The sequence below is a fragment of the Coloeus monedula genome (assembly GCF_965178545.1).
Source record: "Coloeus monedula genome assembly, chromosome: 3".
Classification (NCBI taxonomy): Eukaryota; Metazoa; Chordata; class Aves; order Passeriformes; family Corvidae; genus Coloeus; species Coloeus monedula.
In genome coordinates, this window is record NC_138783.1 from 77,373,925 (window position 1) to 77,400,602 (window position 26,678).

The following is a 26,678-nucleotide window of genomic DNA, read 5'->3' on the forward strand; positions in this document are numbered from 1 at the left end:
ACAACTCTCCAAAATGTGTATCCTCTCCCCTGCGAGGAACCCAACTATAGCAAAGTAGTTGATACAAATTAAAGATGTTCCCTGTCAAGCTCTTTAAATCAAGCCTTAAAGAGCTCCCTGGGTAGCCCACCCAAACTGAAGAGCCATCATGTATATTTGATTCTTGCACATTTCTATCCATATTGAAATATTTCTAATTCCTTCTTTTCTTGTGATTCCAGGGGAACATTTGAGAATCTGCCCTCAGGAATATACATGCTGCACCTCAGAAATGGAGGACAAGTTAAGCCAACAGAGCAAACTGGAGTTTGAAAACTTAGTGGAGGAGACAAGTCACTTTGTACGCACGACTTTCGTATCCCGGCACAAGAAGTTTGACGGTAGGCTGGGTATAAATTACTTATTTTCAAGGTTATGGGATTTAAAAGCCAGTTATCCATAATAAATTCCAATGTTCTTTTCTTTACAATTAGATATCACATTTGCAGTTGTCAGTTTGGCTAAGATAAGGGTTAATATACAGCTGGTATGCTTATCAGCCTTGTGAGTATTGCCTTTAATTACAATGACATCAAGAATCACACTGTTAAGTGCCTGCAGGCTTGGCTAATGTTGAAAAAAGAGATGAGATATGCATAGAGAGCTTTATAATATTTGTCTCCTAGTTTCAAATGCAAAATTTAGGTTTGTAATTATGTTCACTGTTGCAAGATGAACTGTGGATCTCCCATGATTTTTGTTATTACAGAGCAGTATTTGTGTAGTCTGCCTTTTTATAGCCTTAAGGCTGTTGTTTATTTCCTGCATGATTTTCTTGTGATATACAGAGGCTCTAAGAGGGCTTCTGGCTTCCAAACACTAAGGCCTCAAGTTCTGCTTGAGAGGGATTATCATACAAACCACTTAAGCAGTATTGAACACATCTTTTGTACCTAGAAGGGACCAGCAAGAACAGTTTGGGGGTTTTATTTCCTTGTGATCAACCTTTATAAGATCTTTGCAAGATCAAGGTTGAGGTGTCACAGTTTGCTAAGTGCTTGTCTTTGATAATGAACATTAAGCTGTTTTTGTGGTTGTGTCCATATTTTCAAGTCATGGTTTTATCTAAATATGAAATCTGTATTTGTGTTGAAAGTGTCACCCTGAGCATTTCTGCGTATGTGTAAGTTAAAAAAGGTCTGGCATTAAGAGGTGTAAATCAGCATTGCAGAGAGGAATCCAGAGCTGCCTGCAGGTGAAAAAGCCTGCAAATAGGTGGCCTAAAGCTGGCTAACCCCAGGTAATGGGTCACATGCACACATTTAGGAGAATGGTGGAAATGTCATCTCTGAAGTTCGAAGCTTGCTTCAAAACTCTTAGGTCGCATTTAGAAAGAAGTGAAGATGGTTCTAACTCCTATGGGTAATTCTGTATTACTATCCAATTAAAGAGGTTTTTTTCTAATATTGATTCACTCAATATGACACAGAAGAAAAAATGAATTATAAAAAAAGGGAATGGAAAATGTGTAATATGAGGATGAGCTGGAGGAAAGTCCCTAGCAGCAGATCAGATGCTAATGTAATTTAGAGAGTGTCCTTGGAAGGTGGGGGTGATTGCACTCCTCTGAAATGTGATGACTTCCCTTTTTAATGTGAAATTGGAATTCTTTGTGTAGTGAATTTTAAAAAATTTACTTGTCTTCAAAGGATCTAAAAAAAAAATCCAGAAGTTGTGTGTGGTATTACAAGATGAGTGTGCAAGCAGAACAGACATTTCAAACCATCTATGGCATGTATAGGGGTTTTTTTCTAGAAGGAAGCTGGAGCGGTTGCTGGTGTTCATGCAGCACTCTGAAAACACTGGGCTGTTTGACCACAGAGCTCAGACAGCACTTTGCTAATTCTTTGGCAACTTCAGGCTTTTCTGTATTGCACTGAACTTAAGGACATGATGGGTTTTTCAGTGATCTGAAATTCTGTGTCTTAATACTGATGGTAAGGTATAGCTGGAAGTTACTGATTGGTTGTAAATACTCCACTCTGGGATCTGCTCCACAGAAACCTGGAATAAAAGACTAAGAAGTTTCTTCTCTCTTATTATTGATGTTTTAAAGGGAATTTGCAATGTGACATCTTATCAAAGAGCATTTGAACTTTGTGTATGCTTTCGGGATTTCAGTGCTATTCTAAAGCTATTCAAAATTTGTTCATTTGTATGGAAAAACTGCTTCTTTCTAGAAGGGCGAAGACATTAATGGAAAAATATATTCACCTAATAGACCATCAGTGTAAAATCAGCTAGATTTCTTGCAGTTTAAAATAGTGTGATGCTCTTCAATATAATGCAATATAAAGATTGATATCTAATGTCCGTGTTTTAACTGTTCGAGTATTATCCACTTTGATGTTGTTTTTTTAATTTGGTACTGTGATTGCACAAAGGAATTCTGATACATGATTCTGCCATTTAATGCTAGTACACCACAAATAACAAAAGAGATACAGCCAATTTTGATGATTTTATGGAAGTTTTGCACAGTACCTGTGTTTATCAAGAGCAGCATATATAAGCAATAAAAGAATAGTTGAATATCTACGTAATGTTAAGGTAGATATCAGCATTGCTCCCTTGAGGAGTTAATTTAAACTATAGCGCTGCCAAGCTCTTTTTCATTCAGACATTCATATAATTTTGAAAACTCTTGAAAGGACATCAAAGGGATATCTTGTAGATTTTACAGGGGGTTGGGTTTTTTTATGCTGTACTAGACAACTTAGGGTAATGCTAAGTTTTGCAACATAAAACTTTTTAGAGGTATGTGAACTCTGTTGAATTTTGATCTGACCTTCATAAACCTTGTCTTTCTTATTGTTTTCTGCCCCACAACCATACACTTAAGCAGAGATAGAATGCTGTTGTGATTTCCATTTTGAGAGGCCATTTGAGATCTGTTTTCCTATTCAGGATTTTTTCCCAAATTCCTATTTGTGATCTAATCTAAAAGGAAACTCAATCTGCTGTAACTTGAACTTTGTCTCTTTAGCCTCTGGTGAGACAAACATTCTTACACAGAATCACAGAATCTGAGAATGGCTTAGATGTAATGGAGGTGTCTTTGTCAAACCTCCTTCTCCAAGCAGGTTCAGCATCCTGGGATAACAGGATGCCCAGGATCATGTGCAGCAGCATTTTTAATATCTCCAGGAGGGAGACTGCACAGCATCTTTGGGCAACTTGTGCCAGTGTTTGACCATCCTCACAATAATGTGTTTTCTTGTGTTTACATGGAATTTTCTGATTTGTTTTCTTTTGTTTTTCTTAGTTTGTAGCCATTGCTTCTTGTCCTGTCACTGGGCCATAAATCCCCCCACTAGATATGTACGCACATTGATGAGATGCCCTGAGCATTTTCTTCTCTGGGCTTCCTCTGCCTCTGCTTCTAGAGTAGATAGTCTAGATAGTCCAATCCCCTCATCATCTTACTGCCCCTTGCGTGGATTGCACCAGCATGTCCATATCTCTCTTGTACTCGGGAGTACAGATCTGGACCTAACTCTCCATGTGTAGCCTTACCAATGCTGAGCTGAGGATTCCTTTCCCTCAGCCTGTTGGCAATGTTCCTACATAATTTCTATGTCAGTTTTATATTTCATTTCACCTGAAGTGCAGTACTTCCAAATCTCTACAAGAACTAAATTTCTATAATATCTAAAAGCAATAGAATCTGAAGATGAAATTTGTAACAGAGAACTTTAGAAATTACTAAGCAATTTGGAACCAGCTATGATCAGAAAAAATTATACCTTTCTTTTAACTGACAATCAGTTCTTGCATCCTAAAGCCCTTTATAATCTTTTAGTTCTTATTCATTTGTACTGCACATTTCTAAAGGGCTGCCACTGTGTTGGGACTTTCGACTGCTCCATTCTTCTAGACTCATTTATTCCTCATAGTATATGAGGTTCAGCGATGTCTCAGAACCATAGATCTGACAATGTAATTTTTCATTCAGTTTCGTTTCCATGTTCTAGACCAGTGGTGTGCATTAGCATAAGTCATTACACAACATAATGCCAGCTGCCAGTTGCTTCTTGGCTGAGCATTATGTGGAGATGTTTACATCTGTAATATGTGCATTTACACATTTGTCATTGCATTAACATACTGGATGGTCATTTCAAGCAAAATCAGTATTTGGAATTTCACTCATAGGTGCATGAGGATCCATAGAATCTTCTCCTAAGAATCTCACCATGTAATAAAGCCTTGAAATGAGAAAAGTTTCTATGAAACAACGAGTGCTCAGTTGTCCTAGCAAAGAGTGCAATACCTATTTCAGCAATGGGACACACAAACCCTTCCAAACACTAGGAAAAGGAATAAAAAGCCTTTCCAGCAGATAGGAAACACACAGGAAGTGAATAATTCCAGCAGATACAAATTTTTCTCTTACCTCAAGGCTTTATGTAAGACTAACCCATAAAAGCAGACACGTAATGATCAGCTGTTTGTTATTCCTAACAACAGACAAGTAATCCTGCTCTGGTTTTTGGACCTCCACTGTGTACCTCAAAGCAGCTTAAAATATATTACGCTCCCAGTGTAGCTGTAATAGTATCATCTTATTATCACCAGTTCCCTTGCATAGTGACATTGCTGAGCAGCTGTTTCACACACAAGCCAATTTCTTTTAAGTATTGCTCCATCAGCAGCCGAAGCCAGCCCCTGCCCGGAAGCTTTTGTCATGAATGTTAATGAGGAGACAAGGAGCTGTTCAGTGACATTTTCTCACTAATCTTTTGAATAAGAATAGGAAAAAAATATAGCAAAGAGTTTTCATTAAAACTAAATAGATCTGAACCTGATAAAAGACACACTATCTCCTCATTCTCATTAAAAATTACAGTAGCAGTCTTAGCAGTGGTGTTGAAAATGAAGGAATGTCTAAGAATAGCTATCATGAACTTGAATGGATATGGATAGCCTTCAGCAGAATGTGGGAGGCATGATGCCTCTTAAGGAAAATAACCTAAAAAGCCTACAGACCAATCTGCAGCCACACATTGATTTATCATACAGTGTCATCATTCTCTGTGCTCCTTCTTTTTGCAGTCTAGGAGAACAGTGATCCAGACCCATTAGTGCTGCTTATATGTCTTACAGTCATTACCAGCAGTAGTGGTGTAAATTACAGGGCAGAAAAGAAAGTTTCACAGATGATCTCCCAAAATAATACCTGCAAGAATAGCTAACATCCCAGACACCCTCTATTCCCTTTTCTTGCACACTTTATGAAAGAACTTGGAGAAAGATAGCAGGTTTGAATCTTTTCTTGATGCTACAGCTAGAGCTAGAGCTGAAAAAAATATGTTTTGTGAAGTTGGTTTCCAACAAAGTAAGAACTTTTCAAGGAGATGAACTATTATATCCAGGTATAATTGTCTCATTAAACTGTCTCATAAAAAAAAAAGAAGTGTGAAAAGTGAACTAAGGGAGATGCTTGAAGCTGGAATACACTGAAGTTCAGTTGCATGGCCAGTGTAAGTCTCCTGCCCTCTGCTCCCACTTCCTCCTGTTCTTGCTGCCCAGCTTTCCCGCCTGCCTTGAGCTTTAGCTCATGCCTATAGGCTCCCTGACCTCTGTGGATTTCTGCAGAAGACAGGGAATACAGCAACACAGAAGGCCACCTGTACACTGGTGCTGTTGTGGCCAGCAGATGGACTTCCAGCAGAATATTTTTTTTAATGCTTTGCTTTTCATACATCCAAAGTGAAAGGGCTTGGTTTCCACATGAAGATTTTTGGCTTGGTTGTTTGGTTTCTGGAAGCTGGAAGTCATAGAGGTCTGCCTTTTCCACAGACCTATTTGGGAGGCAAGGAGCTTTGCTGGAGTGTGGGAAAGTCAAATAGAGATGTTATTCTAGTGCTGCCATGTCTGAGGCAGCACATAGGCTACACCATGCCAAAGCTGGGTGACCAGATATTTGGGGCTTCGGTATTTTGAGCAAGATGGTGATGGTTTGTTTTGTGTTTGGTTTTTTGTTGGTTTTTTTTTTTACTTTGTTTCTTTTACAAGATTTCAGTGTTGCTTTGCAACATGTTTCATATAAAATGCAAAATCCATTGCAGGACAGGTGGATTTTTAAAATCCACAACTGCTTTGCTGTAACAGTGCTATCAGGGCCACAGTTTACATATAATTAATCTACTGGTTTAACACATTATGTAAGTTCTGTGTTTGCCAAAATACAGACCTGAGAGCAAATAGAAGCCTTAACAATATGCAACATCTGTTGACTTGTAGCATGTAGAGGCTTGCAAGCCTTCATTGGACATCTGGTAATTTCTAAGCATTAAAGAGATTTTTAGTAAGAGATGCCATACCTTAAATTTGACAGGAAACACTAACTTGAAAATAAAATATTCTACACCTAATTGAAATCCTATCAGAGCTGATAATAGTCTAGGAGAAACCTCTATTGCCTGCAAACAATTTTAGGCTCTAATCCTGTAGGATTTGACTTGAGATTACTGTTTATCAATTTCACATATTATGTCAAAATTTGTGAACTATATTAAAGCTATTTTTTTTGTTTGTTTAATTAACCAAAAGAGAAGAGGTGGCAAGCCTACAAAACTTGGATAGGAATGGTTGGCCTAGTAATAAGAATACTTTCCCGTCAGGGCTGCTAATTCCTGTAACCTGGCCAAGTCCAGTACTGAAAGGCTGGAGAATCGGTGTCTTCCGCACACTCCCTGAAGTTGGAAATGCTCTTTGTGCATTTGGATGGGCTCTGCTCTTCCTCAGTTTAATTTGCTAAGTGCAGCTGATCAGAGGAACAGTCATTTTCTAACCAGCTGCATCACGTTTATGAAACTGCAAAGCAAAGGACAAGGTGCTACCCTGAGTTGGAGTGGGCATCACCCACTCTCAAATATGTCTCGTTGGAAAGCATGTTGTCCAGGTATGGCCACCAAACAGGCTTTGAGAGGGCAGGGATACAGTGTTTTTCCCATGCAACAGAAAGCAGACTTTGCCTTGCTGATGATTAGATGTCCATGATATGGCGTGTTCCTGTAAGTTCATGTTCATGATATAGTGTGTTCCCTCACTAGGCAACAGGGAATGAGAGGTGCAGGTCACGTTAATGTAAAGTTTACACCTCAAATAGGTCTGGAAAAATCTTTCCCTGGAGTGCTTATTTCTCTATATGGATTAGAAAGGTTATTTAGTTGTGATATAAATGCCTATACTTTGTACTTGCTTATACATTTTTTCAGATAAATGGAACAGAATAAAGGAGTCAAACATCTAAAACACTTTTGAGGCTCTCTTTTGTGCTTTGTTTGCCTCTTTTGCAGAAGATGTCCTCCTTTTTTTTTTTTGTAACACATTATTTTGTAGGGAAAAAGATGTTTAAAATATTGAGGCAGGCAGGCACTACAGAGGTCAGTTATTATCTTATGTTGGTTGAAAAAAACACTATCCTGTTGAATTCAAATGGCATTTAATCTTCAGAGAAGCTCTGAACAGTGTATGTTTTTAATATTTTATGATGAAAATTGTTTTCTAATGTCCAATCCTTAAAAATATCAACCCATAAGTAAAATTACTGATTTACAATTACTAAAACCCCTGAGATTAAAGATGTTTCATATACATATGGACAAGAATAGAATTAATACTGGACTCAGTCTCAAGTCCATAATATTGATGTCTTCTTGCAATCGTTCATCGGAGACTCTCTTGCCCATACCTGATTCTTACTCTGATGGTAGGTGCTTACCTGACATACAGCAAGGACAAAACCATGCTGTGAGAATCAAAAATAGGGGCTTTATATAAAACCCAAGCTATGAAAAAACACTATTCATGCATATTGTCAGCACTTTGGATAATAGGAACTGTAGCCTTATAATTTCTCATTTGTTGTCCTCAACCCTCATTAAATGCAGAAATACTATTTTTTAGATTAATCCCTTGACTGTAATAAACAGGCATTGTTATTTTTTTGCTGACCTTCTTTCCCTAATTCTTTTGCCTGTGTGTCCAAACAACTGGGAAATTAAAAGGAAACTTAGTATGTCATGAAAAGGTTCCTGTAATACTGAAAAATGATTTAATGAATCTCTGTCCCTGTTCCTCTGCTTATCTAAAATACTTTTTAGAGTTTATTTTAAAGTTTCCTTTTTCTTCCTTTTACCTCTGCTCTATGGTTTACCAGAAAAAGATGGAAGTGGATCTTTTTCTGGGAGGAGTATTTCTGGGAGGACGGTCATTTTCTGGGAGGACTGTCACTTTCACAGCATCTGGGAGGACTGTCACTTTCAGCAGTAAAATGGGAACAGAAGGGAGCTGTATGCCTAAATGCCTATGTTCCATAAGAATACTTTTAGAGAAAACTTAAAAGCAGGCATCTGAAGGTCCACTTGTGCTATACTTAGTGGCAACTATGAAAATTGCACATATAAATCAGAGCTACCAGATATTCAGGAAGAAGATAGGAAAGATGTGGCACAGAGGTATTGCTTCCCAAGTCTTTCCTACTTGCTTTACATTAGCTCTCATTCTATACCAACAGCTGAGAATAAAACACATGCTGCCTAGACTCCCAGAGTTGCAATCTCTCTTGCCTGTGTGGGTGCCAGTAGAAAGCAGCAGCCATCGTTCTCTGCATGGGCAGCCCCACTGGGTGCTGGTGAGGGCTGGCAAAGCTGGTTAGTGTAACACCAGAGTCACCACCGAGCTGGTGTTAAATGTGACACCACCGTGAGGTGTGCAGTTTCTGCTGGCCAGGCTGCCACAGGCAAAACAAACACAGATCACCAAGACGCAAACCCCATTAGATTATCCATACTGCAGTATTGTTTGCTTGTTTTACTGTGCATGAACATTCAGGTGCTGTTTCTGAAATCTTTGAAGTTAAAACAATGCATGGCACTTATATTATTGAAATGTTCCAGTTTTTCTAAATACCTTGAAATGCTGAATTTCACTGATTCTCCAGAATGGGTTTTTTGTGGATTATTTTACTGAATATTTCTGATACAGTTCCCACTTATTTACTTCTTAGGATTTTTACATAAATAGGAATCTTTATTTTCAAAGTTATACTGAAATGGTTTTGCTTAATGTGTTTATAGTACATGCATCATGTTTACTCTGGGATATGTATCTATTGGTTTTTAAGCTTTATCAGAAATAAAGTCTTTAATTTTCTTCTAGTTGTAAGCCGTGTGCGTTATGCATTCAGAATGACATAGCACTGAAATGTCAAGTGTTTCAGCAGTGCACACGTCTGTTACCTGTCCTTAACAGCAGATATTGCAATGGCAAAGCATAGAGTAGGAGATGGCAAACGGAGGGTGGGGAGGGGGAGAGAGAGAGGTCCAAAAATACTGTCATGAGCTATCTGTTGATCTGTAATCACGTGAAGAACAGTATACGGCTTACAGAAACAATCTGAGAGGGGTAACAATGCAGCTTCTATGGAAGAGTCTTCACACTGGTGGAGAGACAGATGGTAGACACCATTGCTGCTTGAAGTCTGTTTTGAATCTATACCAAGACTTTTAATAAAAAGGAAACCAAACCTTAAGGCCTGAAATGTACCTTCTTTAATATATGGCAAGTTCTTAATTTAACATTCCTGGGTATTTAACATTACTGTAAATTGATACTTCTCTTGTGTTATCATGGGAGCATCTAGAAGCCATTCACTCTTCCTAAGTTAGGAAATTCATCAACTCACAGTTAAAAGGCTGTTTTTGCTCTTGAAGAGCTACACTCATAGTGAAGACATTAGACATATGTAAAGCTGGAAGGAAGTGAAAACAACTCATTTCAGATATGTAGGACATCTTCAGTCAATGAAATCTCAGCAAGATCATGGCCAGGAAAAGGCAACAGCAGGTACTTGTTGAATACTAACATCAGTGAGTGGGTACAACGTATGCAAATTAATTTTTATCCTGATAAGAGCAACTGGTCTGCACAGGTGCTAAAACTGTGCTGAGGAAGTCAGTTCTGTTGTTATCTCCTTTTTCCTTCTTCTGACATTGAAGCAGTTTCACAGGGGTGTGCAGTTTAAGGAAGGCAACAATTTATACAAGCTTGTTGTATAAAAGTTGAATCAAAGTTTGGTACGTGGAAGACGAGATGATTTCTGCTTGATATGAACTAGTTTTTGGAGCATACAAAATCTCTTAAAGGGAAAAATGCAGTAAGCTTTCAAAGCATAACAAGAAATGAATGCATTTGAGGGTATGCAGACTAGGAAATCTACTGTTCTCTTAGAGCAATTAGCTATTAAGACAAAGCAAACGTAGACAATCTGGGTTGTTTAATTTTCAAAAGCTGGGAACAGTTTTTGAAGAAAACACCTTGTTTCAATCACCACAAAGCAAGAAGCAAAATTTGACTCTGAAATACGTATTTCATATCAACAAAATATGATACAGATTTAGTTTTGAATTTCAGTAAAATCAGGTATTTTGAAAGATTTCAAATGAATGCTAAAGTTTATTTTCAGCTGAAAAACCCAACATGTTGCAATTAAAAATGAAGAAGCAAATTATTACCAACTCTTTTCCAATAGTATATTTTATGGTACAGTGAAGTTCTCTGAATTTGTGAAAAACATCATCACCGCAATTCTAATTTTTACAAGTTGCTGATATTAACACTTGGTCAGCTTTACAAGCAAATCTGAAACACTCCTAAGAAAGCAGTGTTTTTTCAATATCTACTGTTGTATATATCTCCATAACTTTCCTGGCACTTCTACAAGTAAATAACAAATTAATTTAATCTCTCATTAAATAACTTGCAGAGGAAACCTTGTCTCACCTTCTCAAATGCATAAAGAAGTTCCAGTACAGGCCATGAGCTGAAGATGCTTTTAGGCTCTGAGGAATGGATTCCAGAGCCCCAGACATTTCAGGATCATTTTTGGGCTCTTCCCAAACCCAGCTAGCTGGGATCTGCTGCCTAGTGAGCAACAGCAAGTGGAGAACTACAGCTTTGAAATTACTCTGCTTCTTAGTTCAATGCCCAGAGACATCCTTTTCCTACATGTAGTTGATGTTTGGAATTCAGCTTCCTGTTTTCATACCAAAGCATACATGATAAGACATTTTAAAAGGCCACTGTGTATTTATAAGCATATTGGTATTCAGCTTCTAAAAGTTATTTATTCACACATTGAATTTTAAGTCCAACTAAAGGTATAGAGGCTGAACCATTGTAATCTAATTGTATATAAATGAGAAGTTAAATATCAAGTGATCATTAAGGAAATTTAAATTAAGAATTTAATAGATTGGAAATTACCCTACAACAGAGTTTTCTACCCCTCACATTTTATAGTATCACACTTCTTGAGTAAATATGGTCATATCTTTAATATTTTTAGCAGTTTCAATGTCATGTAATCTCCATATGGATGGGATCATTGGATCAGGACCTGTCTGCATACCCTTGTAGAAAATCTTCTTTTTATGCCGAAACAAAATACAATGAAAATAAGAGAGATTTTGGAAAATGAAAGAGAACTGGAAAGAAGCTTCCAAATGGCTCTTCAGCAATGCTCCTTGTGGAAGAAAGGAAGGTACTGAAACATATTTTAAAAGAAACATTAAGATTTTAGCTAAAGATTATTTTTATGGAAATTAGTTAAATTAGATAGATAGGTAAGCCCGGCTGGGATTAATTAAGAGTTAATAAGAGCCGACTTAAAACATGCTTTTAAGCTGTAAGTAACTGATTACTTGTCATTCTTATATTTTCTTAGCTGTGTTTATAATGAGAAACAGAAACACTGATAAATGGGTCTAAAGAAATGTAGATAATTACTAATTTTTCCATCTGAGAATCTATTCAAAAGTCATGGAGACAGGAACTAGACGTCCCCAGGGCGTAATTTGTATTGTCAAAAACCAAAGAGGTAGAGAGGTCAAACTGAGGAAGATCGGTTTTACTTCGTCCCATGACACCACTCCCCAAATAAGGAGACCACCGACCCAATTCAGAGAACATACCACGCATGCTTAATGACTTTTAAGCTAATTACCATATGAAGTGGAGAATAGGAGGTATCAGTGCTATAAATATGCATTTTTATTTTGAATATTCATAACTTTTGTAGATAAATAGACTTTGTATTGGCTTGCACCTTTGCACTGCGTAGTAGGGAGCTATCCCGCACAGCTGCCCGGCACTGGAATAAACATACACTTTCTAACTCTAAACTGTTAGAGAGTCTTTGTCCGTCTTAGTTGGGTGTCGATATTAGATCTATACCCATATTTTAGTAAATCAGTACTACTGGTGTCAGGAATCTGAGCGTACCTGAATTCTCTTTTTCTCTATTTTTTCATAGTTCTTTGAAAGGAAAAAAGCTATTACTGTTTGTTCAAAGTAATGATCAACTAGTTCTAACAGAGCCAGAGAGACAGTACTATACATGCCAGGATAATATCATGCTTAACTGTTCAAAGGAAACCCTAAAAGCATAGTGATTTATTTGGATTTTCTGGCATCTTACATTCCTACATTCTCTTCATTAATGTGACTGGCTTTTTGAACTGCGTTCTTTCATATGCATGGAAATCCACGTCTACATAAAACTAGAGAAGTCCTTGTTCTGTTCTTAGCCCAAGGATAAGTCTCTTTTGGGCCTAAGTATATGCAAGCTTAATACTGGGACTTTGCACGGGGATCAGCTGCATTTTCAGCTAATGCATAAAATAAAATGCAACAAGCCAAAGCAATGTTGTGCCCCCCATTTACAAAAAAAGCCCTTTGAAATGAAACTCCTTATCCTCACCTTCACCTGGGCTATGTTTGTGATTTATGTAGCTGTGCTGCTGAGAGATGCGTTTTTCTAGCGTGATCTGGTTTTCTACTTAGGCATCAGTAAGCTGTGTGCTGAAACTTTATCACTGTTGCAGTGCTGTGCCTAGGAGGAAATGGTTTTGTTCATCTGTTTCTTTAGAGGTGCCTGGAAGAAGAGCGATGCAAAAGAGGAAGGGAAGTTCAGAGGTGAGAAAAGGACAGATGAGAGCCGACTATAATTTTGTGGTGGCCTTAGTCCCATGAAAGGATGGGTAAATGTTGAAACCTGAAGGCCCCCTCAGCAAAGGTCTCTCACTGGGCAATCCACAGGGCTTTATTGCCATTGCAGCCTAGGGATTTATTTGTTGAAACTTGCAGGATCTGGTGAATTGTCTAAAGGTATGAACAGGAGTTGCCTGAGGATAGTTTACCAGCAGGGAGTTTTAGTTGTTATGGAATATTATCTAGGACATAAATCTGCCCTCCTCCTGGCACCTGCTTTTCCTCTTCAAGTCAGAAGAGACTTCAGAATGCAAGGAGTATCTGTAATTAGGCCTTCAAATGCACATCTTGAAAGGAAACAATCTTAGCACAGCATAAAGACAATAGCACTTCCCAAGTTTGACTAAAATTTCTCAATGTCTTAATCTCCTTAATTTGCATCTCTAATGACATTTGTTTTTGCAAATTCCCTAAATAGAAACTGTGTTACTATGCAGACTGACAATGCCCTTATTGATAATCTGTATTGTATTTATTTATTTACTACTTTAAGCATACCTAGGAAAGCTATAATCCATATTTAATTTTGGAATAGCAGTGATGTGAGAGGCTTTTTATGTAATCTCTGGAATAAAAACAGATACAACATTAGGTGGAAAAAGGACAGAGAACCAGTGACCATTTCCAGGGATGATCTGTACATCCCTAGTGCAGAGGTGTAGTTGTGCAAAACAAGGTATCCATGGACAGGGGATTGGCAGCTCTCAAATTAAGACTCAAGTGCTAATATTGCTTGTGAGTTTGTGCTGTGCTGTTCATTTTACATAAGGAGATAAATATTGATCTTTCATATTTAGTGTTGTATCATTACTAGACATACAGGTAGCAAGATAATTTTCTGATGGCTACATGCTGCACAGATAAAAGGGAAAAACAAGGCATCTTTGTAACAAATACATTTTTAGATCAAAATATCAGAAGTAATTTAAAATAAAAAACTGCCAATGAAAAAGGAAGAAATTAAAATTATTTCTGCTTGCAAAGATTTATGATACTGCCTGAAGTTACTCATTTGAACCAATGACCTTTGTTTTCCTTGCTTAAAACTTGCGTAGAGTTTTTGAAAATTCTTTTTAAAATCTCCCTTTGCTACTCAGACCTGATATCCTCCCTACTTAAAATTTCCTTCCTTAATATGATAAACATGTGTAGTCTGTTATAGTTAAAACTCCTATTCAAGACTTGTAGATACTGAAGCTTAGGGTCAGCCACAAGGCCACCTTACTATGATGGTCATGGCATACCACCAGTCAATTTTAAACCAACTAAACTGGCTTAGCTTGTAAAATCAGCAAAAATGTGCCATGGTTCCTTCAGATAAAAGAAAGGGGTGGAAGACATAAAAAGAGAGAGGTGAAAATAGTGATCTGTCCACGTAGTATGGCTAGTAACTTGGGGATGAGAACAAAATACTGTCAAGGGAATAACAAATTTAGGAGGTGGAAATCTTGAGAAGGAGACAGTCAATAAGTAGGTGCTTGGCTGTCTGCTTATGTTTAGCTGTGACATAGAAACATAAAAGTACTAATGCAGATTTCAGGCTCCTAGGAAAGGGCCAGGCACTGCTCTCACCAATCCCTTAGCACTTAGTCTGTTTGAAAGACTTTATTAGACTACCCAGAAAAACAGCACGCTATCAAATTCGCTAATAGACCATCTGCGAACAAGTGCAGCAAGTTCTGCAACAGCTAAAAGGTTTCTTCTCAGCTTCTGTTTGCAAAACATGTGTGAGTTAATGGAGTATCACATTCACATGGTGCTGAGGCATTGATCTGGAGCCTCTTCAGAAAATAGATCTAGGTTTTATCTAGACGTACTGTGCTTTACAATGGGAACAGCCCACAATTTCTAATAAGAGAATAGTGTTATTTGTTACATTTGTTACGTTGCGTGTTACTATGCTGTTCCTTCTTGGAGGGCAGTTCTGTTTCAAATAAGTCTCATTTCTCTTTGATCTCCAGTTTAAGTATCAAGTAAACCAGGACCAGGCCTGCTCAAAGTTTGGAGTAATGCTCCCAGTTTCTGTGACTAGGGGAAAGAAAATAATCTGATTTGTTTCCAAAGAGTTCAGTGTCATTTGGGAAGGAATTTAGAGATAGTTTAGAAATGTCTAGACAGTAGAGCACTTCCAAGGCCACATTCCTCGTGAAAGCATGCTTCTGAGATTAGTCACACAGATAGTAAAGAAACAGAACTATTTCTGATGCTGCTGTAAATCTATCTGTAATATTTTAACTGTTGAGCATAGAACATGGTTATGGATTGTCAGGATATCCTGTTAATGCCTTCATGTCTTCTTTGGTGATATGTGAAGAAAGGTTTAGCCGTTATAATTCAGTAGCTAAACAAACGTGGTCTGAAAATTACTATCCCCCACCTATTCACTATCAAAAAAGACAATTATGAATTCTATATCTGTTCTCTGAACAAAAGGGCTTCCTTTCAACTCTGCATCTGCTTCAGCCTTTCTGAAATTAGACTCAAAACACTTTGCTGAAAAGAAAATTTGTAGTCAGATTTTGCAGAGTTGTGCTGCATTGTCATGTTTTAACCAAATACGTAATTCTCTCTAGTCACATAGAAGGACTTAATACAGATTATTCACAGAGGGAAGAATATGCAAAAGATCATTTTCCCAGAGTGATGGAAATGGAAATCATAAATGTGTTAAATCAGAATGTAAATCACATATCTCTAAATCTTTGAACCACAAGATGCTAACTTTCAAACAGTTTAACCTATCCAGATCTTGACAGTTCTTTTGTATATAAAAGTATCTCAGACACATTTTTCACTCCTTTTATTTTCATTCTACTATTTACGTTTTCTCTTACATTTTCAAAATAATCTAAATTGAGATTAGTTAATTAAAGTCTTGTAACTTCTCTGTGAAATAAAAAACAATCTTATAATGTTCATATAATTACAGAGGTGATAAAGAAACGGAGGCACCTAAAGGCAATCTGACTTGCCTGATGTCACAAAATTTGGTAGTGACAAAATTGCAAATGAAACAAGGGCTGGTTTTGATCTGCTTTTTCTCAGGCTTTATATATACCCCCACCTTCTTGATGTTAATGCCGTAAAATTTTTAGAGGACATAGTTTTTCTTAATTGTCATTGATCCAAGATTTTGCTGTAAGCAAACATTCTTTTTATTTTTTCTCATAAGTTTGCTTTTCTTTCATAGGCACTTTTTATTCCTTTTTAGTAAATTCCTTTCAGTTCAGGCTTTTGCTGTGGAAATGTCCAGACCTATACACAATATTCAGTGAGTGCACCATGCTGCCATTAGAGAGGTTTCTCATGTACAATATCCTTTCCTTTGTGAAATGAAACTGATTTTTTTCCATGCTGCAACACTGTGTTACACATTCACATTACATTTACTATGCTCAGGTAATTTTCCCCCTAGTATTCCTGTTGAAATTTTTCTCATTAGTCTTTAATGCATTCACTTGCATTTTTCCAGATAGAACCTACTTCACTAGTGACTGTCAATTTTTATTTTCAGTCATTACAGGCTTTTTGTTTTCCCTCTCTATAAGTTGTTGTAACACCTCCCATTTTGAAATAATCTACAAATTTAATTACTGTAATGCTTAGTCCTTCATCCAGGTGATTATTAGATGATTCATTTGCAAAAAAAAACCCAACCCTATTCTTTACCTGACACAAGCTCTTTGGGATATACTACTAGCATCACTAATAAGGCTGCTGAAATTCTGCCATAACCTCCTCTCATCATTGATCTTTCAAAACAACATTGCTCTCATATCAAATTTCTGTTCTGCAACTTCATGACAGCTTCCCACAGCTGAAGTGGATCATTGAACCCCAGTTATTTATCAAACAAAGCAAGCCTTTTCTTTCAGACCTGTTACCAAATTGCAGTAAGCTTGTGGCCTTCTTAGATTCAGTTCTCATGAAAACATTTAAGATTGTCTGGCACTAAAATTGTTTCCATGAGTACCATTACCACTCTGTTTTCTGGTTATTAAGGTACCTAGTATACCTCTAAAACAGTAAAAGGCCACTCATACTTTCTTCCCTCAAACTTTCTCCAAAATGAACAAATAAATATGTTATTTCACTAGGACCACCTGGGTTTTGATTTTAGCCAGTAAATTCTGCCCAAGGCACCAAGACACCTTTCTGTAGTGAGCTAGCTGTAAATTAGGAATATTAAAGTTCAGCATATTTTTCAGCACTTCTTATCTGCTAGGCAGAATGTCCTGACTATAAGTTCTGTAGGTAAGGACTTCAAATACAGTTTCTCTTTTAGAAATTCTGCTCAGTTGCCAAATGCTTTGTATTTACCATATTTCTATACAGAACTGGAAAACCAACGCCATATCTAACAACAGCAAGAAAGAATAGAAAAGGAAAAATCAACCATTTATCTCCTTAGGACCACAAGTGATTCCATAGGCAAAAGCACAGGTGTACCCAGCAAAGCAGTGACCTAGTCCTATGGTAAGAAATGTTTAGGAAAAATAAATACAAACAGAAAGATGGAAAAATACATGTATTCTATGTCTTCAACAGATGAAGATGATAGGAAATTTGTTTGCAGATACTACAAATACACTTAAATGTCCATTCCTTCAACTGACAGCATAAAATATGTGTTATTAGTTTGCTGGGTGGCCTAGCACCTGCCTGTTACAGCACATATCTCTGAGCTATCCAGCATCTTAAAGCCCTGTTCTCAGAGGACTGATAGGAATCAAATGTCATTTTGAGTCTTTTCTCTTAAAATGTATCTGCAGAGAATACAAAGCTAAATGTTCTTCTATTCCTTGTACAGCTTGAAGATGGCTTATTAGTGAAATGATTGATTTATGCTTTGACCTTTACTGTTCAGTAACAGATCTGTTTCTCTTTGCCTCCGAAAGACAGAAATGTATGTCTTAAAAGGTAGCCCTGGCACAATTTCAAAACATGCTATTTTAAATGGAAACAGTGCAACCTGGTATTTGAAATGCACCATGAAGAATATCTTAATATAAGTGATGGCATTGACAAAAATACCAACAGTAATTACTTGAATATACCTTTATGTAACCTGGAACCCTGTCCCAGATGCAAATGTATTATGTATAGCTGCATAGTCTTGTAAACATGAACAGATGTTATCATTTTTTCTCAGAAAATTGCAGTAAGAAATGCTTTTAGTCAGATAACTGATTAAAACTGGTAACAGTCTCATAACTAATATTTAGAATATTTGAATGACTCTAAAAACACTTTCTGGCCTTATTACTCAGTAGTTTCAAGTTATTTTTATTTAGTTTTAAGGCTTGATTTTGGAAATAAAAAGACAGTCCCAAAGAATGAGATGTGGAGGTATTTAGGAATTTAGTATTTCTGTTGCTGCTTGTTAATTTGCAAGTATGATCTTCAGAGTCTGTTGCTACCCCTAGAAACAGCACTCTGAAAAAAAAAAGAATACAAATCTAGGATGTCCTGAAGTGCAGCAGGTGTTGGCTGTGTCATTTCAACATCAGTTTGGGGTTCAACAGCTTTGCAGGACTGAGATTGTCAGTTTGCAGGTGTTAAATTTAAAAGACTGTGAGGCCAGCTGCATTCAGGCACTGCGAGTGTTCACGGCAGGCATTCAAGGGCAAATCATGCTTGAGCAATCTGATTGCCTCTACAGCTAAATGACTGGTTCTGCAGATGAGAAAAGAGCCGTGGAGGTAATATACCTTGACTTTGGTAAGGTTTTTGACACTATCTCCCACAGTGTTCTCATTTGATAGCTGAGGAGACCCTGGCTGCCTAATCTGATTGCTACGTGGGAAGAAAATCATCTGGGCCATCAGGCTCAAAGGGCAGTGATCAGTGGCTCAATGCCCAGCAGGCAGCTGCTGAAGAGAGGGTACCCAACACGCTAGGGGACGAGTGTTGGGGCCCTTACTGTTCATCTGCAACCTCGGTGGTGACACAGAACAAACTTTTTACCTGGCACAAAGTTAAGGGAAATGGCTGTCATTAGGACTTTGAACTTCGGTCCAAAGGCTTATCTTGGCAAACCTGTCCATACTTTTCCCAGAAGCAGTTCAAACACTGGCCTATCACTTTCTATTAATCAAGGTATTTATATTGGTTGCTGTTGTTCCCACTTCCTGATGATTCTCTTTCTTCTTCACATGGGACTTAAATATTAAGGGTTAGTGTTAAGATCCAATTCTTAAAATTATTAGAGAGCTGTCTCCTCCCAAATTAAGGTACAAATGAGACCATATACCAAAGTCAATTGTACAGATTTTTATTTAACTGTAAATGTGAGGTAGAAAGATAGGGGGGAAAAAGAGACAAGAACTGTGAGAGAAAGAGAATGACAGAGAAACAGATTAAGTAGAAAAAAAAATCACCACTCCATAAATTCCAACAGCATCTCATTGGTCTTTTTCTAGTCTTCTCAGTGGTTGCAGACTCCCGGGAGGCATAAAGTGTTAGAAGGAGAGTCCAACCAGCACCAGGTCCATAGGGTTTATATTGTGCTGAGAGTAGGTGGAAATGCCCCCATGATCTTTGACGCCTGCTAAGATGTTGCAGCATAGTTGAGTCAGTCATGGTCCATTATAGCCCATCAGCTGAGATGTATACCCTCATCCTGTGTGTGAATGTCCCTGTGCTTGCGAGGGGAGTAACCTGGGTGGTTACTGCAAGTAGTCGAATGTTTGAGTAATTAATCACTAGCAGTCCAGTCTCTCACAGTCACCCTTCTGATGCTAGACCTTTTCCATTTAGCTTAGTTCCTTGTGCTCTGTACCTTTGGTTCCTGTCCTTCTCTCTCCCTTTCTCCCTCTCTTTCTCTCTCCCTCTCTCTCTCTTTTTATTTCTGAATGGGGATATCAGCCAGTGTGTGGATGACTTCATCTGAACAAATTGTCTGAACTCCCTTCATAGTCAGTGGGGAGAAATAGGAGCTCTCGGGGTACAGCATATTTCCTAATTAAGAATAGGTTAGATGAATACGTCTCACAAGTGGCTCCTTTTCTCTATTGACTGTACAAGAAATGAAGATGAAGCCTCTCAGATGCATGTCACAGGTATCTAAAGTTAGGTACAGTGATATCACAATGTATCAGAGTTATCACAGCCAGAAAGAATGATGTTGCTACTATCCCATGATAATAGAAGCTACTTTTTCTTCATGTTTTAAGGACATGTCATTCCTTCCATGTTTAGAGTCCTCTACCTATATTTCTGTGCTGGCTTTTGTTTTTTTCCCAATTTTTTTTTTTTTTTTTTTAATTTATAGACACAGAGTATGGAGACATTACTCCACTTCTATTTGTGCATATATCGGGAGATTTCAGGCACTGAAATTGCTTCTAACTGACAAAAATGGTCAAAGTATCACAATACTGGGTGTCTCACTGTTGGATTTCCAGATGCAGATTTCACTTAACAGACACGGAATAGATTAAATACTAATTTTCTAGTTATTCTCTTACAGTCTTTTACATTTCCAGTTAACGCATTAGCCTCTGTTATGTTCAATACTATCAATGCTCCCCAGTCTGAGAGATATTATAATGTATCTGGCTGGTACAAAATGCTTCTGCTGTGTTGTAAGTGTAACATTATGCAGCCAATGAGATTTTAATGGCTCTTTATCACAGCTGGACTCCAGTAATAAATGCATCAAGACTTCAGACACATTCTCCTTATATGTGACTGAGGACAATGAAGGAACCCAAATACATGGGACATATAATGAGATTATTTTGATCTGTAATAAAATAGCCAATGCTGTAGCACTCTTTTCAAATCCCTCAGATTTAAACTTGGCTCACTTCAGATTTTAATGCACTAGAAAATTGGTATTAGGCTAATTTTATAGGTATAGCAGCAAACCTTCAAATTTTTTCTTTCCAGATATTCATGAAATCTCTGATCATTGAGCTTTTTCAATCACAAATGATAATGAAGCCTTCTGCTTTAGAAATGTAAGATCATCAGGTATCAGGTTTCCTAGTCTTTCAGATGTCATTAAAACTATGATTCCAAAGAGGAGAGATTGACCTACACGTTGTTTATTATTGGGTGACTGACTGTTTTTTTTCTTTTTATTTCGGGCATGTTTTCACCCTTTTAAAATTATCCTTACTGCACAAAATACAGCCCAAGTGATTTGCATGCGTGTGTGAGCACAAACTTACGTCTATTGTGAAGTAATATTGCACAAATATGAACACATTTGTCTTTCACTTTTATTGAAGAGTATGGAATTGAAAAAGTAAAGTTGGAGTAATTCTTGGCCTGCAAGTTATTGCATGTTTTAGATCATTGAAATAAAAGCCATTTTCAGTGACAGTGTAAACAAAGTTAAATGTGAAAGAGCAACTCGTAGATCTTTTCACACTGTGTTTTACAAAACAGCCTGATAAAAGCAGTTTTCTTCTACCTTTTATGAATTTTGTGTAAGCAACACAGTCAGAGAAGATTGCAAGTCACAGGAAATACAAGACAATCTCTCATACAGGAAAATTTCTCATCTTTTTTTGGTAAGCAGTAACAACTTTACCTCTGAGACAACACTATTCTCAACGTCCCATTCCCGTTTAACTCATTGAGATATTAGAACTAAAGGCTACAAGCCTCTCTCTTTTGCATTTGGCTTCTTGATAAAGTGCTTGAGTGTGACAGTAGAAGGAATGTAATGTTGTAATGCTGCTGTAGAGTAATGCTGGATGCCGCACTGGAGGTACTTCATCTGTGTCTTTCTCAGGAACAAAGATGCAGGTGTATATTTGGGTTAGCCCCATGTTTTGGTTTTGGATACTCAGGAGGTATCTACATTCATATTGACTTTGATTTTCACTACAGAGAAAAATCTCTCTTCACTTAGTCCTTTTTGCAGCATGCATATTTGAATCTGTGTTTATCTCTTCTGTATATTAGTATTGTCTGGATGAATAATTTCTGGGGTTTGTGGTTTGTTTTTAGTTGCTTTTTTTTCATGTACAACTGGTTCTGTAAAATCCACAGAATAAGTCTATTCTATGGTATTTTAATGTTTCTACTTTCAGTCAAATGTGATGCCCCCAAACAGTGCTGGTGGCAAGTATTGCAGAGTTTAAATATTATTGTGGTTTCTCCATCCCATTCTGTCTAGGAAGGGCCCTTGTTCATTGTAAGGGTGGTCTGCACTGTGGAAATGGCAGAACAATCCTGGCTCCAGAATGGACACTGAATATTTTGAAGTCCATATTGTAACTGACAAAATGATAAGTGAGTATTTAATGAGAGGCAAGGTGGTCAGTCAGTGTTTATAACATTGGTTTTATGATTTGAGTTAACCAAGCTTCTGCTTCCTTACCACTTTTAAAGTAGCTGGGGTGCTTTCCATGGCTAGTACCCCAGTCTGAAGCCCATTTTCCCTTCCCTTTCTAACTGTTACATATTGTTGTAGGTAGTTTGACTGGAAGTTATTGCTTAAGCACTGTAAGGTATTCCTCTGCAGCACTCAGACAAGCAGTGGGGTTGGCATATTTTTGAAAGTGGTACTTTAATCTCTTACCCTTGGGAAGCATAATGTAAAAAACAAGAAGCTCTGTCCTGGCTAGAACTAGGACATTATCCACCCCTTATTCTGTACCACCTACATCATGCCCAGACCCTCTACCTTCCAACTCTGTACAAATACATACATATATAAATATATACAAGCACAGGTATTGTGTCCATAGTTAGTGGCTGTCCCCCCAAGATGGCTGCTGAGTTCGTTTAGTCCATGACTGTGGTTTCTATCCATCCCAGATGTTTTCCAGGGCAGAAGAGCTGGCTGCAAGCTGCGTAGGAGGCCACGACTGGTCTGTTTGGAGCAATCCATGCTCATTGTCCATAGTTCTTACGGCATACAGTGGCAGTGTCATTCAGCAACCAATATTATAAAATTCAGCATTACAGACTCTTCTCACACAAAAATCAAATCCCCTTGAGGTACCTACACATCATGTTTCCCCATCCCTCTACATTGCTCATAATTATGAGTGGCATGGAATGTGGGAGAAAATGAGCCAGTTTTTGGGGAAATTCTCTGCTTTGCTGGTTTGGAAGTTCACCCCTGAACAACTACAAGACTCTGTTAAAGTGACAGAATATTTCCAAGTATATTTGCATTTTGGCCTTAAAGGAAAACTTCTGGCGCTTTTTTTTAGTTAAAATTTGGATTTAGGAAAATACACTGTAATTAAATTGTCTTATTATCTGCTGTTTGCTGTTATGCTAAATGGTTATCAAAGTTAATCAAATATGTTTGAACTATTTTGCTGAAAAAAATGTGTCCGTGGTTAGCTTTTATTCTTTCAGATTCTCAGGGTGTTATTTCCTCTCCAGGTTGCACGCACTGAATTATTAGGGGGGAATTCACCCACCTAACAATAGACATGTGTGCCGTTTGAGATGTTTCAGCTTTCCCAAGACACATGCAGAGGTTAGGCAAATATTATAGTCAGAAGGACCAATCTCAGTGTTCAAAATAACAGCATATCTTTGTATTTCAGCAACTGATTCATATGCTGAATATCTTCTTATGAGCAACGTTTTCTGATAAATACTCCTCATACCCACTGAAATGCCACCAGGTATTCCTCCTGGCCTTCAGATGCCTCTTCAAAAGGGCACGGTAGAGACAGAGGTCCCATGTAAGTCTCCTTAGCACTGTGGGAACATCTCACATGTGCTAAAACACGTCAAATGGCACCAGACTCCTCTACATAGATAACTGAAGTGAGCAATCAGATTTTCCAAGTGCAGAATAAGCTTATGGCAAGCAGATGTGGACTGTAAACCAAGGAATGATGGTTATCTTCAGGACAAGTGGAAAAGGCAGTGTCCCTGTGATCAAATGGCGAAAGGAAAGACACAGCACGTCAAAACACAGTAGTCAGGGTTTTTGAGGTGTCTGTGGAGTAGTCAGGTGTGTCAGGTGGCTTTACCAGCACATGGCAAACACAGCCCAGTAGAAATGGATTGACATTTTTGTTTTGGATTGGTGAGTGTGAAAGGTGTAAAAATTTCAGCTGATGTCTGTGGAATAATTATATGAATACCAAGGAGTCCCATAACGAGGATGCTGCAGTGAATCGAAGCTGGAGTTATCAAGGATACATTCAGGAGCTGAGGCATCCAGGGACATTTGTCTTTGTGCTTTTCTTCATGTTGTGGAAGATGGAGAGGGGGAAGTTAGATACTACTTTTAAACCTAGAGAGAGTAAAGCATGATCTCAGAGTCCCAAGCTTTGGAGGTCAGGAGGATTAATAACTTAGAGCAAAAAGCACTAGTGATAAGGTGGAGGGAAAGTAATGAGAAGACAAAATTGGATGTTTTGAGACTTTTTTTTGCCTGTCAGTAAAAAAATAGCAATAAAATGAATTCTCTTGAGAAAGTGGGGTTGCTCATCAGTAGGAAGCTAATTCGTGCTTGATTATACCTGACATTTTTTTTTCCTGAGTTTTTTGGGGGGATTCTTTTTTTAAAGCAATGTTTATTTTCCTGTTCTGATTTGAAAAAAATGCACTTTCACTGATTTAAAAGCCAGAATCTGCATACAAATGGAATTCCTTCAACATCATCACAGGAAAATTTCATTTTCTCATCCAAGGATGATATTATTATATACACTTAATACTGAATGAAGTGTAAACCAGAATATTTTATTTAAATGCAAATTTTGAAAAATGACTACAAGAGTACCTCTAAGTTCATTCAGTATCAAAATGCTGTTATTGGGTAAAATGGATAAACACTTCACCAGACAATAATTTGGCTTCTTTCTATATATATATCTTTTAATATAATTTTTTTGAACTAGTCTAAAAACTAAGATACTCAAAACATCCTTATTTATGAAAAGTGATTTGTGACCAGACCATAACTCTGTAACTCTTAGTTTCATTTTGAATTCTGTTTGAGAAATAAAAAGAATGAATGTTCAGTGCCCTTGTCATATAAGATATTTATCAAGGAAATTTCTATTGGTGTGTCTGTCAGTAGGGTGCAAGGACATTGCTTGTCTTAATCCCAATTTCTCTCCGATTAATTATTACTACATATTTTCCTTGTTCTCGACATCTGATATTGTTTACTTGATGTTGGAGTCAATACATTGAGCTAGAAAAGGTTTTTTGTTTGTTGGTTCTTTTTGTGGGTTTTTTCTTTCATTTTTATTTAAAGAAAGAAGTGCTTTGTCTTGTTGAACCCAAAAGTGGACTCATTCAAGAGCAATAAAATGGTAGTGCTCCACTCTCTTTCTAATTTCCTTTTGCTATTAAAAAAAAAGATGCTTCAGTAATAGTTTCTGGTATATTAAAATTAAAGTAATGTACTGCTTTCAGTACTCTTTTCTTGCATCCAAAGAAGAGCAACCAAGCTGGTGAAGGGTCTGGAGCACAAGTCTTATGAGGATTGGCTGAGGGAGCTGGGGGTGTTTAGCCTGGAGAAAAGCAGGCTGAGGAGAGTCTCTACCGATCTCTACAACCACCTGGAAAAAGGTTGTAACAAGGTGGGTCGGTCTCTTCTCCCAGGTAACAAGTGACAGGCTAAGAAGAAATGTCCTCAAGTTGTGCCAGGGTAGATTTACATTGGATATCAGAAAAGATTTCCTCATGGAAAGGGTTGTCAAGTCGTGTTTCCAGTCTGCCCGGAGAAATGCTAGAGTCACCATCTCTGGAAATATTTGTAAGATATGCCAATGTGGCTCTTAGGGACATGGCTTAGTGGTTGTCTTGGCAGTGCTGTGTTGATGGTTGGTCTCTGTTAAAGATCTTTTCCAACATAGTGATTGTGTGATTCTGTTCTTAAATATGACACACATTCAGTGTGCTGCTCACAGTCATACCTGGTGTTTTCTATTTGTCATTTTTAAATTGGGGTAGTATTTAGTAGCTTTATGAAACTCATGACACACCTGGGCTGAAAGAGACTGCTAAGTACTGCCAATACCTTTTTCCTGTCTTTAACAATTCAAGAACCACTTTTTGGTACTAAAAAGAATGGGGTTGCTAAAATTTGATGCTTTACATCTGTAAACAGTAATTAAACATCTGTGAATAATCGTACATTAACAGACTAGCATTGAATTAAAACAAATAGAAGTGTCATTAAAACACAAACAGTAGCAATGCACAACTATAAAATTCTTCACTGCTGTAAAATAACAATAACAAAAAACAGCTGCCTTTCAGAGGGATTAGTGTTGATGTCATTACAGCTTTCTCACTTTCTCTACTTTGCAGTGACATATGACGGTCTACTCCCTTTAACTCTTCATCTGGCATCAGTACTGGATCTATCATATGCCAAGCCTCATAAATGCACATCCTTTTAATGTAAAATCAGTAAATCACCGGGTCAACCACCCATTCCTGTGAGTAGAGACACATTTTATTTAGAAAACAGAGCCTTCAGTCGATGGCTTTGAGAGCCTTGTAAGAGTATACTGCATTTCTTTCGAATTCTTCAAGGATGGGGGGATCAGCATCTGGCTCCATTAGATATCTGAGAGGGTCCATTCTCTAGAGAATCCTTGTTCAAGAAAAATAAATAAATGTCTTACTGG

General features: G+C 37.6%; 1 protein-coding gene across 1 annotated transcript in view; it reads left to right on the plus strand.

The window, feature by feature from the left end:
• Positions 1-26,678, plus strand: part of GPC6 (glypican 6) — a gene marked incomplete at both ends in the record, with an annotated part of 751,009 nt that overhangs the window by 226,868 nt on the left and 497,463 nt on the right. Inside the window, one exon of the mRNA XM_082278450.1 lies at positions 222-380. Coding sequence (XP_082134576.1) covers positions 222-380 — 159 coding nt within the window. The remainder of the gene's footprint in view (positions 1-221; positions 381-26,678) is intronic.